Source organism: Stegostoma tigrinum, chromosome 10 (assembly GCF_030684315.1).
Source record: "Stegostoma tigrinum isolate sSteTig4 chromosome 10, sSteTig4.hap1, whole genome shotgun sequence".
NCBI lineage: Eukaryota > Metazoa > Chordata > Chondrichthyes > Orectolobiformes > Stegostomatidae > Stegostoma > Stegostoma tigrinum.
The window spans coordinates 80,285,661-80,299,597 of record NC_081363.1 but is presented as its reverse complement, the minus strand read 5'-3'; the positions used below and the strand labels follow the sequence as shown (position 1 = coordinate 80,299,597).

At 45.6% G+C, this 13,937-nt stretch overlaps 1 protein-coding gene across 1 annotated transcript in view; it reads right to left on the bottom strand.

The window, feature by feature from the left end:
• tyro3 (TYRO3 protein tyrosine kinase) overlaps window positions 1-13,937 on the bottom strand; it is a 92,863-nt gene that overhangs the window by 24,614 nt on the left and 54,312 nt on the right. The window contains exons 8-9 of the mRNA XM_048538180.2: window positions 8,006-8,132; window positions 6,215-6,315 (exon numbers count right to left, since the gene is read on the bottom strand). Of these exons, the coding sequence (XP_048394137.2) occupies window positions 6,215-6,315; window positions 8,006-8,132 (228 nt within the window). The remainder of the gene's footprint in view (window positions 1-6,214; window positions 6,316-8,005; window positions 8,133-13,937) is intronic.

Sequence of the window (13,937 nt, the reverse complement as noted above, 5' to 3'; positions counted from 1 at the left end):
TTTCAAGGCGGGGGGGGAACCCAACATCCATATCCCATGAGAGGTGAGTGCTCCTTGATTGGCAAGTGGACCTTGACTGGTAGAAGTGTTGGCTGTAGAGAATGCACAACTTAATGATGATTGACAATTGACTGCCAGGCTTCAGTCACATTTTAAAACCAGGTAGTTTAACCCTCATTGGTCCAGGCATTTTCCCCCCAGAAGCCAATCAGCGAATGGTTGCCATTTCTTCATTTAGTTGAAACAGACGCAGTGAGTTGTAGAGGGAGAGATAATGGGAACTGCAGATGCTGGAGATTCCAAGATAATAAAATGTGAGGCTGGATGAACACAGCAGGCCAAGCAGCATCTCAGGAGCTCTGATGAAGGGTCTAGGCCCGAAACGTCAGCTTTTGTGCTCCTGAGATGCTGCTTGGCCTGCTGTGTTCATCCAGCCTCACATTTTATTATCTCGCAGTGAGTTGTACTTGTTTTCTCTGTCTGTAAAGGGCCCAATGTATTAATCCATGTAGGTTCCAGAACACTCACGTTGGCCACACTGCAAGCCTGAGTAACATTGCTGGATGTGTCATCAGCTTAATTCTTGGAACACATTCAGGAATATTCAGCAAATGCTGTTCAATTGCAGAATCATATATTTAATGCTGGGGCACTGTGTTGCACATTTTACAAGCACAGGCTGGTCTGGGTGTACAGCCAGTACTTGCTTTGATGTGTGAGCAGATGAAAGGATTATGCTCGCTGACACAATCCTGTGGCCTTTGGGACACATGGCATTAGACTGGCACTGAAACTGATCTCCTATTTGTCTATTCGGCAGAATGTCTTTCTGATTTGACAGCAGATCCTGTTAGTGATGAACCCATTCGTGTTCCCACTGTACAGCGGCAGCATGAAACGCCAAGCTGACACATTTGAAACTTAACATTTGAAATACAAATTATTTTGAGTCACGTCCTCTCATTATCTACTCACTTTTCACATCTAGTCTTCTGAAAAACAGACCATTACAACACAGAAGGAACCTCTTTTCCTAACACTTTGAAAGAGCTACTCAATTAGTCCCATTTCCCCACTCTTCTCCCAGAACCCTGCGATCATCTCCACTTCAAGTACTTATCCAATCTTCTTTATGAAAGGTCTCAGGTAAAGCATTTCAGATCATCTAGCTCATTACTCTTGATTTCATTTCTGGGCCTTTTGTCAATTCCTCTCAATGTGTTGCTTGGTTACCAGGGTTTCTGCCAGTCGCCACGCACTCTAATAAAACCCTGTATTCTGTCACTATATTTTCTGTCTTGTCTGTTATCGCCTGCCCTCCAATCCACGCTCATCCCGGTCTGCTCGCTGACCATCTTCATGCTAATGACACAGACAACCCAAGATGTCTGCCTCTCTCAGGTGGGATGCGTGAACACTTAAATCCAACTTGGAATTGGAAGGTGGAGACAGAGTTATTCTTTATGCCCCACAGTGCGTATATCTCAGGGCATCTAATTGGAAATAGGGCAAAAGTCCAGGAGAGTCACTGATGGTATCATTAAAGATGGCCGTATCATTAAAGATTATAATGCCTGCACTTTTTGACCTACATTGGCTCCTGGTCTGGTAAAGCCTTTGATATTTTAATACTTTCACCCTTGTTCTTCAGTAAAAGCGTAATACTAGAACTCTGAAACAGACACAGAGAATGCTGGAGAAACTCAGCAGGTGAACTGGCGTTCTGAGGATGAGACACGTGAAATGCGAATTCTGTCTCTCTCTCTTTCTCTCTCCACAGATGCTGCCATATTTGTGTTCCTGGAGGGGTGGGCGTTAATGGGACACGGGTCTGTTGTCACCCCGTCCAGAAATGCTGCAGCGATCATCATTTGTTGAGGAATAACCCTGATGTTCTGATAATTCGTAAGGGAAAGATTAAAACAAAAAAAAGGCCCTAAATGTCTCGCCTTCAACACTCACATCCACAAACACCCCCCACATTTTGTCTGTGCCAACCCCAGCCAATCACACACACCCCCACAAAAACTCAGGAACAACTTATGCCTCTCTAACCCCATCCCCATGACTCACTCCCCTTATGCCCACGATGCCAACTCAAGCCCCATACACCCCATTGCTTGCTTTTCCATCTCCATGCCAATAGCTATCTTGAGCAGACTTCAGAACTGATGAGATGAAATAAAGTTCAAAGAGCCTGGGATGCTTTCACTGTTTAAAAACAAACACTCCCATAATAAAAGTCCATTCGTTAGATTTAAACTTCTTCAACTACCTAATTCCTTATAGAAACAAAAAAAAAACAAGCCTTTGTATTTATTACCCTATTCCAAAGCCTTTTTAAACGCTTGGAGCTATCAACTGAACTCTGACCTGACAGGCACCCGACTGTGATAATGAGAGCCTGTGAAGTCAGTCATGCAGAACAAATGCTGTAACAGAGTGGAATAACAAAGGCTGAATTATTTTCAAAAACGTCAGGTTCTTTCGAGTCTGGAGATATAAACGCCCTGGCAACTTGACAGCTCCAATTAGTTTATCCACTTCTTTCACACACACAGTTGTGTCCATTTTTAACGATCGCAAAGAGCACCTGGTCTCTCCCAAGGGTGTCCCTGGGGATACATCTTTCGAAGAACTTTTGTAAATTTATACCTTCTCCTGAAAAGTATAAGCTTCACAAGCTGCATTTTGTGCATCCCTCTAATGAAACCTGGGTCCGTTTGAAGGCAGTTGCATTTTTACACATAAAGCTGCCTCAGTGAACCATGGATAGCAACACACCTCCTGGCGGAAAGTTGGGTCCCTGGATACATAACTCTCTGTCTCTTCATCCACGTCATTTACATTGACTGTAAAATAGCTGAGGTCTCAATGCTGGCCCATGTGGCACTCCATTATTTACTGTTTGCCAACTTGAATATACTCTGTTTATATCTCTGCCTCTTGTCCATTAAGCAATGCACTCTCTACGGTAAACTCCACGAGGCCCTATCCTGCTTGTTGCCTGTGGTAGAGTCACAGAGGTTTACAGCATAGAAACAGACCCTTCAGCCCAACTTACCCTTGTCACCCAGCTTTCACAAATCAGTCTAGTCCTATTTGCCTGCATTTGGTCCCTATCCCAACATACTTAGCTCATCCATGCACATAAATGTTTCAATGACAAAACTGCACTTGCTTCTGCCACCGCCTCTGGCAGCCCGTTCCAGACACACACCACCATCTGTGTGAAAAGATTGCCCCTCGGGACTCTTTTGTAGTTCTCCCCTCTCACCTTAAACCTACGTCCTCTAGTTTTAGACTCCTCTACTGCAAAAGCTGTTGGCTATCTATCTTATCTATGCCTCTCATGATTTTATAGACCTCTATAAGATCACTCCTCAGGTTTCCTTTGTGTGTCACCTTATCAAACACTTGTTGGTATTCTAGATATACTCTGGTCCTGGTCCTATTATTACATCTTCAAAAAACTTTTAAGAAATCTGTCAAACTAGATAACCCCTTAGTAAAATCATATTGACTTGTTCTAATCAGACATTGCTTCTCTAAGTCCATTGATAAGACTTACTTCAGCACAGATTCCAGCATTTTCCCAATGACTGATGAGTAATTGGTCTGAATTTCCCTCTTCTTCCTTTCTTAGAAAACGATCTAACATTTGGCAACCTCCAATCCAATGGGACAATTCCCAAATCTAGGGGAATCTAGAAAAACCATTGTTAGCGCATCCACTGTCCGTGCAGCTGTTTCTGTTAGAACCTGAGGTTCGCAGGTCATAGAAATTTGTCAGGTTTTAGTTCCTCGCGGTTCGTCAATACTTTTCCTCTGCTGATATTAATTTCATAACCCTTTTATCAGTCCCTATGTTACCTAGTATGAACCTTTGTCTTCTACTGTAAAAGCAAAGTCTTTGTTCCATGTTTCACCCACGCCCCCCCCCACAATAATTTCTCCTGTCTCCTGTTTCTAAGCAACCAACATTTACTTCAGCTACTCTCTTCCTTTTTTATTCGCTTATGAAAGCTCTTACAAATTGTTTTGATAGTCTTAACGACTTTTCACTGGCCCTTTGTCAGCTTCGCAATCCTCAGACTTATTTTTTGCAACTGAGTAAGCCTCCTCTTTAAATCTAATATTACCCTCAAATTCCCAAGTGACCCATGGATAGGTCTGTCTTACTGAGCTTTTGGTTTTTAAATGGAATGTATTTTTGTTGAATGTTTTGCATTATTTCTTCAAAAGCTTTGAACTCTTAGTTTATCACCAATTTTTTTTTGTCTAGTTGCTTAATTAACCAGAGCCAGTTCTCTCCTCCTATCCATGTAATTTGCTTTGGATTTAAGATTCTTGTCTCTGATTGGAATAACTCACTTTTAAGCTTCAATTGTGTTATGATCACTATTTCCCGGCGTATCTTATGTTATGTCATTGCTAATTAACCCTGCCTCAATATTCAACACTGCATCTCGGATAACTTTATCCTCCAATGTTTTGTTTCAAGAAACTTTCACAAAAGCATGCCACAAACCTATCTCCCAGGCCATTTGCTTCTATATGAAGATCAGGGTCTCTACAATTATTGCACTGTCTTTGTTAAAAGCTCTCATCCATGCAATGATCTTCTTCACTGATGTGCAATTTTTGTTGAACTCTTATCCATTCATTCCTAGTTTACTGCCTGCAACCCCCTCTCCATGCACACATAGTGATGCTGCTCCAATGCATTTTTTGATTTCTAAGTCTCTCCAACACCTTCCATCATCCCACTCCCCACTGTTACTTCGAACCCTGTCTGTGACACTAGTTATACAACTGACCAGTTATTGACTAGTTATACAATTGGTTCCAGATTCATTTGAACTAACCCCACAGAACAGCTTTGGGGTTCCCCTTAGCACTAATGCAACTGCCCCCCATTATCAAAACACTGTCTCCTCACACTGTCCTCATAACCATGTCATTAATTCTCTAATTGACATGCGGCTCAGGTAACAGCACTTCGATGTCCTGCAACTTAAGGCAGAACCTAATCTCCTTAAATTCTCTGAGCAACACATCACTCTGATGCTCTGGTCCTGCAAACAGCAACAACTTATACTTTTAAAGCCCATTTCACTTAATGAAACATTGTGAGGCGCTTCGCAGGTGCATTATAAAATAAAATATGAGCCTGAATCACGTGAAGAAACATGAGGTAAGGGAAACAAACATTTCGACAGAAATGAGTTCTATCCCCACCTCTTGCTTACTCCTTACCCCCTCCTCCCACCTTGTTTCTGCTGAAAAATTGACATTTTCCTAACTACCACTGCTTCTGAGGAAGGACCCCCGACTCTGAAATGTTGACTCTGATTTCTCCCCACAGATGCTGCAAAACCTGTTGAGCTCTTCCAGCAATTTTGTTTTTTAGAATCCCTACAGTGGGGAAACAGTCCCTTCGGCCCAACATGTCCACACCGACCCTTGGAGCATCCCACCCAGACCTGAGCCACTGGGCTGCCCTATTGTTTTTTGGCTACAGAGGAAATGCCACCAGCTGCAATTTGCCCTCCAAGATACACACCATGCTGTCTTGAAGATACATTTTTGTTTCAGAATCCCTACTGTGAAATTTCTGTTTTTATTTGGCCAGAAATGTCGGCTTTATGAAATATCGTAAAGCAGAAAAGCGAAGTGGAGAGGCCTAATAACTGAAAGACCAGAGCCTGGGGCCTAGGCAACTGAAGGTATGGCTACCAACAGTGATTGGTAAACAGCAAACGAGTAAACAGCACCAATAAGGCGATTATAACTAGGTCTGCACAAGGGATCAGAATTAGAGGAGAATAGATATCTCGGGGGGAGGGGGTGGGAGTTGTGGGACTAGGGGAGATCCTAAAAGTAGAGACCATGAGGTGATTTAAAAACACGAATCAGGCGGTTACATTTTAGTACTTGCCCAGTAAATGGGGGAATGTTGCAAGCAGCAGAGATTTGGGTGACCTCTTTGAGGTCATCATAGAGCAGTTGAGTCTGGAAGTCTCAGGAATGAGAGGATGCTAGCGACATTGGATGGAGGAGTTGAAAGGCTGCTTCTTGTTGCGATTATAGTGGATTACAGTGATGCTTATTCCAAGCTACAAGACCTGGGATTCCATACTCAATTTGATCCTTCTTTGGCAACAAAGACAAATCTGTGTCTGCAAGTGATTAATTGAATAGCTTTACGTACAAGTTGCTTCGATGCGTTCTGCCCCTCTGCGATTGTAGACTCTTCCTGCCCTATATTGTACCATCTGGCCCACTCCATTGGAAACAGGGCCAAAGGCCTCTCTGTGGAGAGAAGGACCAGGAACATGTCAGCAGCTGGATGTGTCGTACAATAGGCCCACCAGCTACGTCAAGGTGCTTTACAGTAAATTAAGTATTTCAGAAATGTAGTCACTATTGTAATGCAGGAAATGTGGTAGTCAATTTACATGTAGCAAACTCATGTGGAGAAATTTATTTATAAAAGAATTTTTATTGCTGGACTGTTAATCCAATGACCCAGATAATGTTCTGGGTTCCCGGGTTCAAATCTCACCACAGCAGATGGTGGAATTTGAATTCAATAAAATTTCAGGAATTACAAATCTAATGATGACTGTGAATCCATTGTTGATTGTCAGGGGAAAAACCCATCTGGTTCACTAATGTCCTTTAGCAAATGAAACTGCCATCCTGGCCTACATGTGACTCCAGGCCCACAGCAATGTGGTTGACTCTGAGGCATGCGCAATAAATGCCATGTAGCCAGCAACACCCTCATCCCATTGATGAATAAGTAAAAAATGTGATCACAGGATTATCAGTCTCATCTTATGGAGTGTCTTTTTTTTAAAACTTATTTCCTGCCCATCCCTGGTAGCCCCTGAGAAAGAAGCAGTGAACTATCTTCCAGACAATCTTCTTGGGTGTAAGTAAACCCACAGTAATGTTAAGGACAGAGGTCCTGGGGGGTGAATGTTGAAACGGATGGATCTGATGCCAATTAAGTAGGTTGCTTTGTCCTGGGTAGTGTTCAAAGGGTCTAGGTGCAAAACGTCAGCCTTCCTGCTCCTCTGATGCTGCTTGGCCTACTGTGTTCATTCAGCTCTACACCTTGTTATCTCTGATTCTCCAGCATCTGCAGTTCCTACTATCTCTCAAACAAGTGAAGGGTAGTTCATCATCTTCATTTGCGTGAGTGACATGCGTTAAGGAGTCAGGAGGTGAGTTAATTACTACAGAGTTCTCAGACTGTCATCTGCTCCTCTTGCCACAATACTCAAGCACTAATCAAGGACAGTTTCTATTTCATGGTAACCCCCGGGTGTTGATAGCGGGGGATTCAGTGATGGCAAGACCATTGAAGGTCAAGGAACTGTGGTTAGATTCTTTTTTGTTTGATAAGGTTATTGCCTGGCATTTCTTGTCAGCCCAAGCCCAGACATTGTTGCAGTTGGACATGGACTGCTTCAGTGTGTGAGGAGTTGCGAACAGTGCTGTACATTGTGCAATCATTGCCGAACATCCCCACTTCTGACCTTATGATGGAGGGAAGTTCATTGATGAAGCAGCTGAAGATGGTTGGGCCTAGGACACTACTCTGAGGAAGTCCTGGAAGAGATGTCCTGAGGTGATTGATAAACATTAGCCTGGGCTCAAGAGAAAACTTCCCTGCTCTTCTTCGGACTAGTGGCACGAGGTATTTCATGTCGAGCAGACAGATGGGGCATCTCAATGGAGAAAGGACATCTCCAACAGTGTGGCACTCCCCCACTGATGCACTGGAGAGTCAGGCTCGATTTGCAGTGCTCACATCTCACGGGAGTGCAGCATGGATATGGAATCTGGTGACTCAGGGAAGGGACAGAGGTTAGAGGAGCATTGCTAAAGGAGGAGGGAGAGAGGCAAAGCAGTGTAGTTGAGGGGCAAAATTCCCAGGTTAAGGGCTGAGGTAGTGGAATGCACAGCTGCCAATGCCAGGAGATGAACTTACCCAAACTGCATTTCCTTTCTGCGGATGTGGTACATGACCAGCAGCACGCTGATCAGAGTTAAGGCAGCACAGAGAACTCCAATTATCACAGGGGCCCAGGTGGTCCTTCGCTCTGGCATTTCTGGCCCTAGGAGAAACAGATAGTGAGTTATGGAGTGAACCACAGGAAAGTGCAGAATCCTCCTTTGCAGGCCAGTGGGCAACAGGCGAAAGAAGATCATCAAGCTGCATCGAACCGGCTGGGGCTGTGGGTCGGGGGCGGGGGGGGGGGGGGGGGGCAGGTGGCAGCGGTCAGTGGGGGGGGGGGGTCAGTGCCAATAACTCTTCACATGGGCATGTGCCCAAACCTGTACCAGTCTGCCAGGGGAGCTGAGGAGAAGGGTAAGAAAGAGGTTGGTCATTCATTCAGCTTCTGCTCCCTCACCTTCGCGTCCTGGTGGGCATTCAGGGCGGGTTCACACTGTGAACCTTGACATGGGTCTGAGCACACAGAGTTCGGTCAGTGTTTTATTCCAGCTCGGAACATCACTGATTTCCACTGCTCTGATTACTTTGTTCCCTGTATTATACCCTGCCGGGTTCTCACTCAACTGGCACATAACCGTCACTCATTCCCAACTTCCACCCAGGGAGACCCTACTCAATAATAGGGCGGCACGGTGGCTCAGTGGTTAGCACTGCAGCCTCACGGCACCAGGGACCCGGGTTCAATCCCACCCTTGGGCGACTGTCTGTGTGGAGTTTGCACATTCTCCCCACGTCTGCGTGGGTTTCCTCCGGGTGCTCCGGTTTCCTTCCACAGTCCAAAGATATGCAAGCTAGGTGGCTTGGCCGTGCTAAATTGCCTGTAGTGTTCAGGGGTCTGTAGCGTAGGTGGGTTATAGGGGGATGGGTCTGGGTGGGATGTTCCAAGGGTCGGTGTGGACTTGTTGGGCCGAAAGGCCTGTTTCCACACTGTAGGGAATCTGTGATTCCATAAATAACGTTTCAGTCCTTAGATAGAAATCAAAGTAACCACCAGCATCATCATGTTTTTTCTCTATATCCTGGGGATGCCCAGGAATGGATTTATCTGAATAACAAGAAAAAATTGTTCATAATAGCAGATTAGTGCTCAAGGTGGGTTGAGAAAAAGTTACATGGTCACACTTCAGAAGCGGTGATAATATCATTGAAAGAAATGATCGGATCACAGAAACCTTACAGTGTGGAAATAGACAAGTCCACACCGGCCCTCACAGCATCCCCCTATAACCCCTATAATTTACACATCCCTGAACACTTTGGGGCAATTTAGCAGGGCCAATCCACCTAGCCCGCACATCTTTGGACTGTGGGAGGAAACCAGAGCACCCAGAGGAAACCCACGCTGACACAGGGAGGACGTGCAATTTGCCAAAACCGGAAACAGAAATTAATCAAAGTAGCAACGATAGCACAGCACTGCTGGTTGCTAACATCAGCGGGAGAAGTGGGTACATCCCTCGCAATGCAAGTAAAGATTAACCCTGCAGGCACATCATTCGTTTGCAGTAGCATGGGGAACTTTACAATAGGAACCTCATGTTGGACTAAGGGTCAGTCGCTTCCACTTGCAACTACATCCTGGGTACGTGTGTAGCAACCTTCAGTGGAACAAAACATTCCGAAATCAAACTACAACGCCGTAAACATGCGAGGAGATGACCAAAAAGCTGGGACAAGAAAGGGTAGGTCTTAAGGAATGTTTTGGAGGAGGAGGTTGAGGTCGATGGCTGGAGAGGTGTGGGAAGAGAATTCCAGAGTTTGGGCCGCAGTCCAGTGAAAGCACGACCCCACCCACCCGGGAGAGGGGGCTTACGATGCCAAGAGTTTCAGGACCACAATGATTGCACTGTATCGTGAGGCGTGGCAAAGGTTAGAGATTTCGGAATCCAGCCCTTTTTGCAGCAAATGCCCTTTTTGCATCAGTTGCCCCATTCAATAGCAGATTCCATCCCACCCCCGAACAGCAGATTCCTTCTGGTAGAAGATCTCTCAGAGTAATAGATTTCCTCCGCCACTCGATTCACTCAATCTGTCAATCTCTCGTAAACTCAGTCCCATCTCGTAATAGATCCCCTTCAGTACTGGTCTCCTTCTCAGTAGTGGATCACTCTTAGCAGGGGATATCCTGTGGCTATTGATCCCAATTAGTATCCCAAATTTCCAGCTGCAAAATAGATCGCCCCTCCGATTAAATTCCTTCTAGCCAACAGATTCTCCCTCACTCTCTGTTTCCTCTGCAAGTGGATCCCCTCTGTCAGTAGATTTTTCACAGTGGAAGAATACCATGTGCTAGGTTTACCTGTAGCAGGAGATCCCTCTGACCGGTAGGTTCCCTATTTTGTTAGATTTCCCTCTAGAAACAGACGACGTATTACTTTAATATCCATCTCTCAGTAGATTCCCTCTAATCGCAGAATCAGAGGATGGTTACAGCTGAAATCTTGCACATCATTCCTAATCGTCTGTCTTTTCTAATGGTGGGGACTCAGAGTTCCCTGCTCATTCAGAACTTCAGATAAACAAACTAATCATTTAGAGAACCGTGGAGACGTAGAGATGAATGGACAGTGTCAACCTGGAGATGGAGGGTGTTTTCTGATGAATGGTTTTGACCAGAGAGATGACAGAAAGGAGAGAAGCATGGGTTAATTCTTGGGGAGGCCCGAGTAAATAGCGCAGGAACTAGAAGGGAAGCTGCTGTCAGCGATGCTCTGGGCACGACGAGAGGGATATGAATGGAATCAGGCATATGCAGACGATAGTGGAGAGCGGTGCGAGGCGGGTGGCGTGTAGTCAATTGTGGGAAAGGCTGCATGACCAAGAGGGACAGTTTACCTTTCACACCCGCAGTAGGATGTCAACTGTGCCTTCGATGAGAAGTACTGTGGGAGAGGCAGAAAACAAGTTGGAGGGATTCGAAGATGGAGCTCTGGGAAAAACCCGCACACATCTGGGAGGTATCAGCACAGTAAGTGGCTACAGAGAGAAAAATGGGACTAGGGGCAGATTTTTGATTTGATTTGATTTATTATTGCCTTATGTACCTCGGTACAGTGAAAAGTTTTGTTTTGAGCACAGTGCAGGCAGATCATACCATACGAAGTGCATCAGGGTAACAGGGCTGCGCGAAGGATGCAAATCTCCTGCCACACGTAAGGTGCAAAAAGAGCTGGACCGACACTAAATATGAAATCTGAGATCTCAGAAGCCTGATAACAGCGGGGGAAGGAACGGTTCTCGAATCTGCTAGTTTAAGCTTCTGCATCCTTTGCCCGTCAGAAGAGGTTGGAAAAAGCTGCGGAGGATGGGCACTGCAAAGGGTGGAGTAAGGAGGGCAGCATTTAAAGGCACAGAGCTTGATGGGGGGGGGGGTGAGGAGAGAGGCATTAATAACTCCAGCTGAGGTGAGGAGCAGGAAGGGGAGGTGGATGGGGCCGCACCTCGGTGAAGTACGGTCGTGTAGATACAAGAGGTGGGTCGCACAGATAAGATGAGTTCAAAGTGGGGACGAGTGAGGGGGGCACAGGGCAGCAACAAGGGAAAGGTGCGAATCCAGGAACAGGAGAAGGATGTAAAGGAAACTGAGCCCATTGGGTCAGTGACAATATAATCCAAATCTAAATCTAGAAAGTGAGAAAATAAGCTGAGGGAAGTTTGGGGGGGAGCGGTGGGTGTGGTGTAACCTTTACACTTGAGGATAACGCTATAGCCAGGATTAAGTTTGGAAGATAAGAGCTGGTTAAAGTGGTCTGCTGACTCTATTAAAGTCTTGGGGGGCCGAGATGCGGCTGAGAACAGTTTAATGGTTTTAATGGCGGGGGGGGGGGTGCTAGGGCAGTGAAGGTGGTGCTCAGAGTGTGGGAGACAGTTGAGAACATCGACAGAGACACACAACAGTGAAACGAGAGAACACGAGGCAAAATCGAGAATGAGAATCTAACACAGCCAGAAGTCAGGAGGAGGAGAGTGCGAAGGACATAACACAGCACAGGCAGAGAGAGACAGAAATACGCAGAAAATAGAGAGGAAGACACACACACAAAAAGGGGGAAAGATGCACATTACTAAGGAGAGAACAAAGAAAACCCACACAGAGCAAGAGGTTAAAGAGAAAAACCAGAGAGACACAAACCCAGGCAATAAGACAGAGGGGCAAAGAAACGGGGAGCAGAAAAGGACGGCAAATCTGTGAGATTTGTGGTGAACAGTATGTGGGAGTGAGCATCCATGATATAATTACACTGTCACATATATGATTTGAGAAAAACCTCAAACACTCTCCTTCGTGTATTTCAGGGGCCCAGTGAGAAACGTAAACCACATGCAGGGCCACACTCTGAGCAAAGAGTATGGAGCTGACACATGCAGGGTGCCACCACGGTAAATGTCGCTCTCTCTCCATCACAAGGAATGAAAAGTTCGTGCTAAATGCCTGATGCACACACACATCACACCCCAACAACTGCATGGCCTTCCCAAAGCACTTTCAAAAAGCTTATCTCCGACTTCTCGCAACAAGAAAGGCATTTTGTGCTCACTAACCTAATGTCAGGCCTGCACTACCCAGTGTCAATATTAAAACCATTCCTGTGGCAAAGCTCCCATATCATTGGACCAACAAAGTAATTCGGTCCAACATCTCTCCCACAGACTCGCTGTACCTCAATTGCTCAGAATAACTCTTCAGTCGCTTATCGCTGCTGCATTGGAATTTAATACCAAATGGGGGAGCAGTTTCGATCTGCCAAGCTGTGTCAGCCAGGAGCTGAGTTGACAGTAACACAGATTAATATTATTTACAATTCTCATCCATAGATATCTCTAAAACACCCTGGTACTTCAACACAGCGGTCAATACATTAACTTGGGGTCAATTAGATTCCAGCCTCCCAAATATCCATTATTCTATATATTGATCATCTGAACCCCTCGATTAGATTCCAGTCTGTAACTCACTCCCGGGTATCCGTTATTCTATACATAACCCATCTGAACCCCTCGATTAGATTCCAGTCTGTAACTCACTCCCGGGTATCCGTTATTCTATACATAACCCATCTGAGCCCCTCGATTAGATTCCAGTCTGTAACTCACTCCCGGGTATCCGTTATTCTATACATAACCCATCTGAGCCCCTCGATTAGATTCCAGTCTGTAACTCACTCCCAGGTATCCGTTATTCTATATGTAACCCATCTGAGCCCCTCGATTAGATTCCAGTCTGTAACTCACTCCCGGGTATCCGTTATTCTATACATAACCCATCTGAGCCCCTCGATTAGATTCCAGTCTGTAACTCACTCCCGGGTATCCGTTATTCTATATGTAACCCATCTGAGCCCCTCGATTAGATTCCAGTCTGTAACTCACTCCCGGGTATCCGTTATTCTATATATAAACCATCTGAGCCCCTCGATTAGATTCCAGTCTGTAACTCACTCCCGGGTATCCGTTATTCTATATATAAACCATCTGAACCCCTCGATTAGATTCCAGTCTGTAACTCACTCCCGGGTATCCGTTATTCTATACATAACCCATCTGAGCCCCTCGATTAGATTCCAGTCTGTAACTCACTCCCGGGTATCCGTGATTCTATGCATAATCCAGTCTGTGCCCCTGAAGCCACATTTGTTTCCCAATATGTTCTGAGTAACTTAAACAACAGTGTTCTCGCCCTGATTGCCTGACAGACGGTGCAGCAGTGCGGACTGGGGTTGTCCCCCTAGCCCGATTGCAGGAATCCTGAGCCACGTGTTCCTGAGTGAGAACTGCCTAACCTCGACCCTCTCGCCTCCGACCCAACATCAGCGCCCAATGAAACATGTATTCGAACCCACCAAACACCTGACCCATTCCCTGACAGACCCAGCAGTTATTCCCCACTCTCCTCCACTGGCTAGAG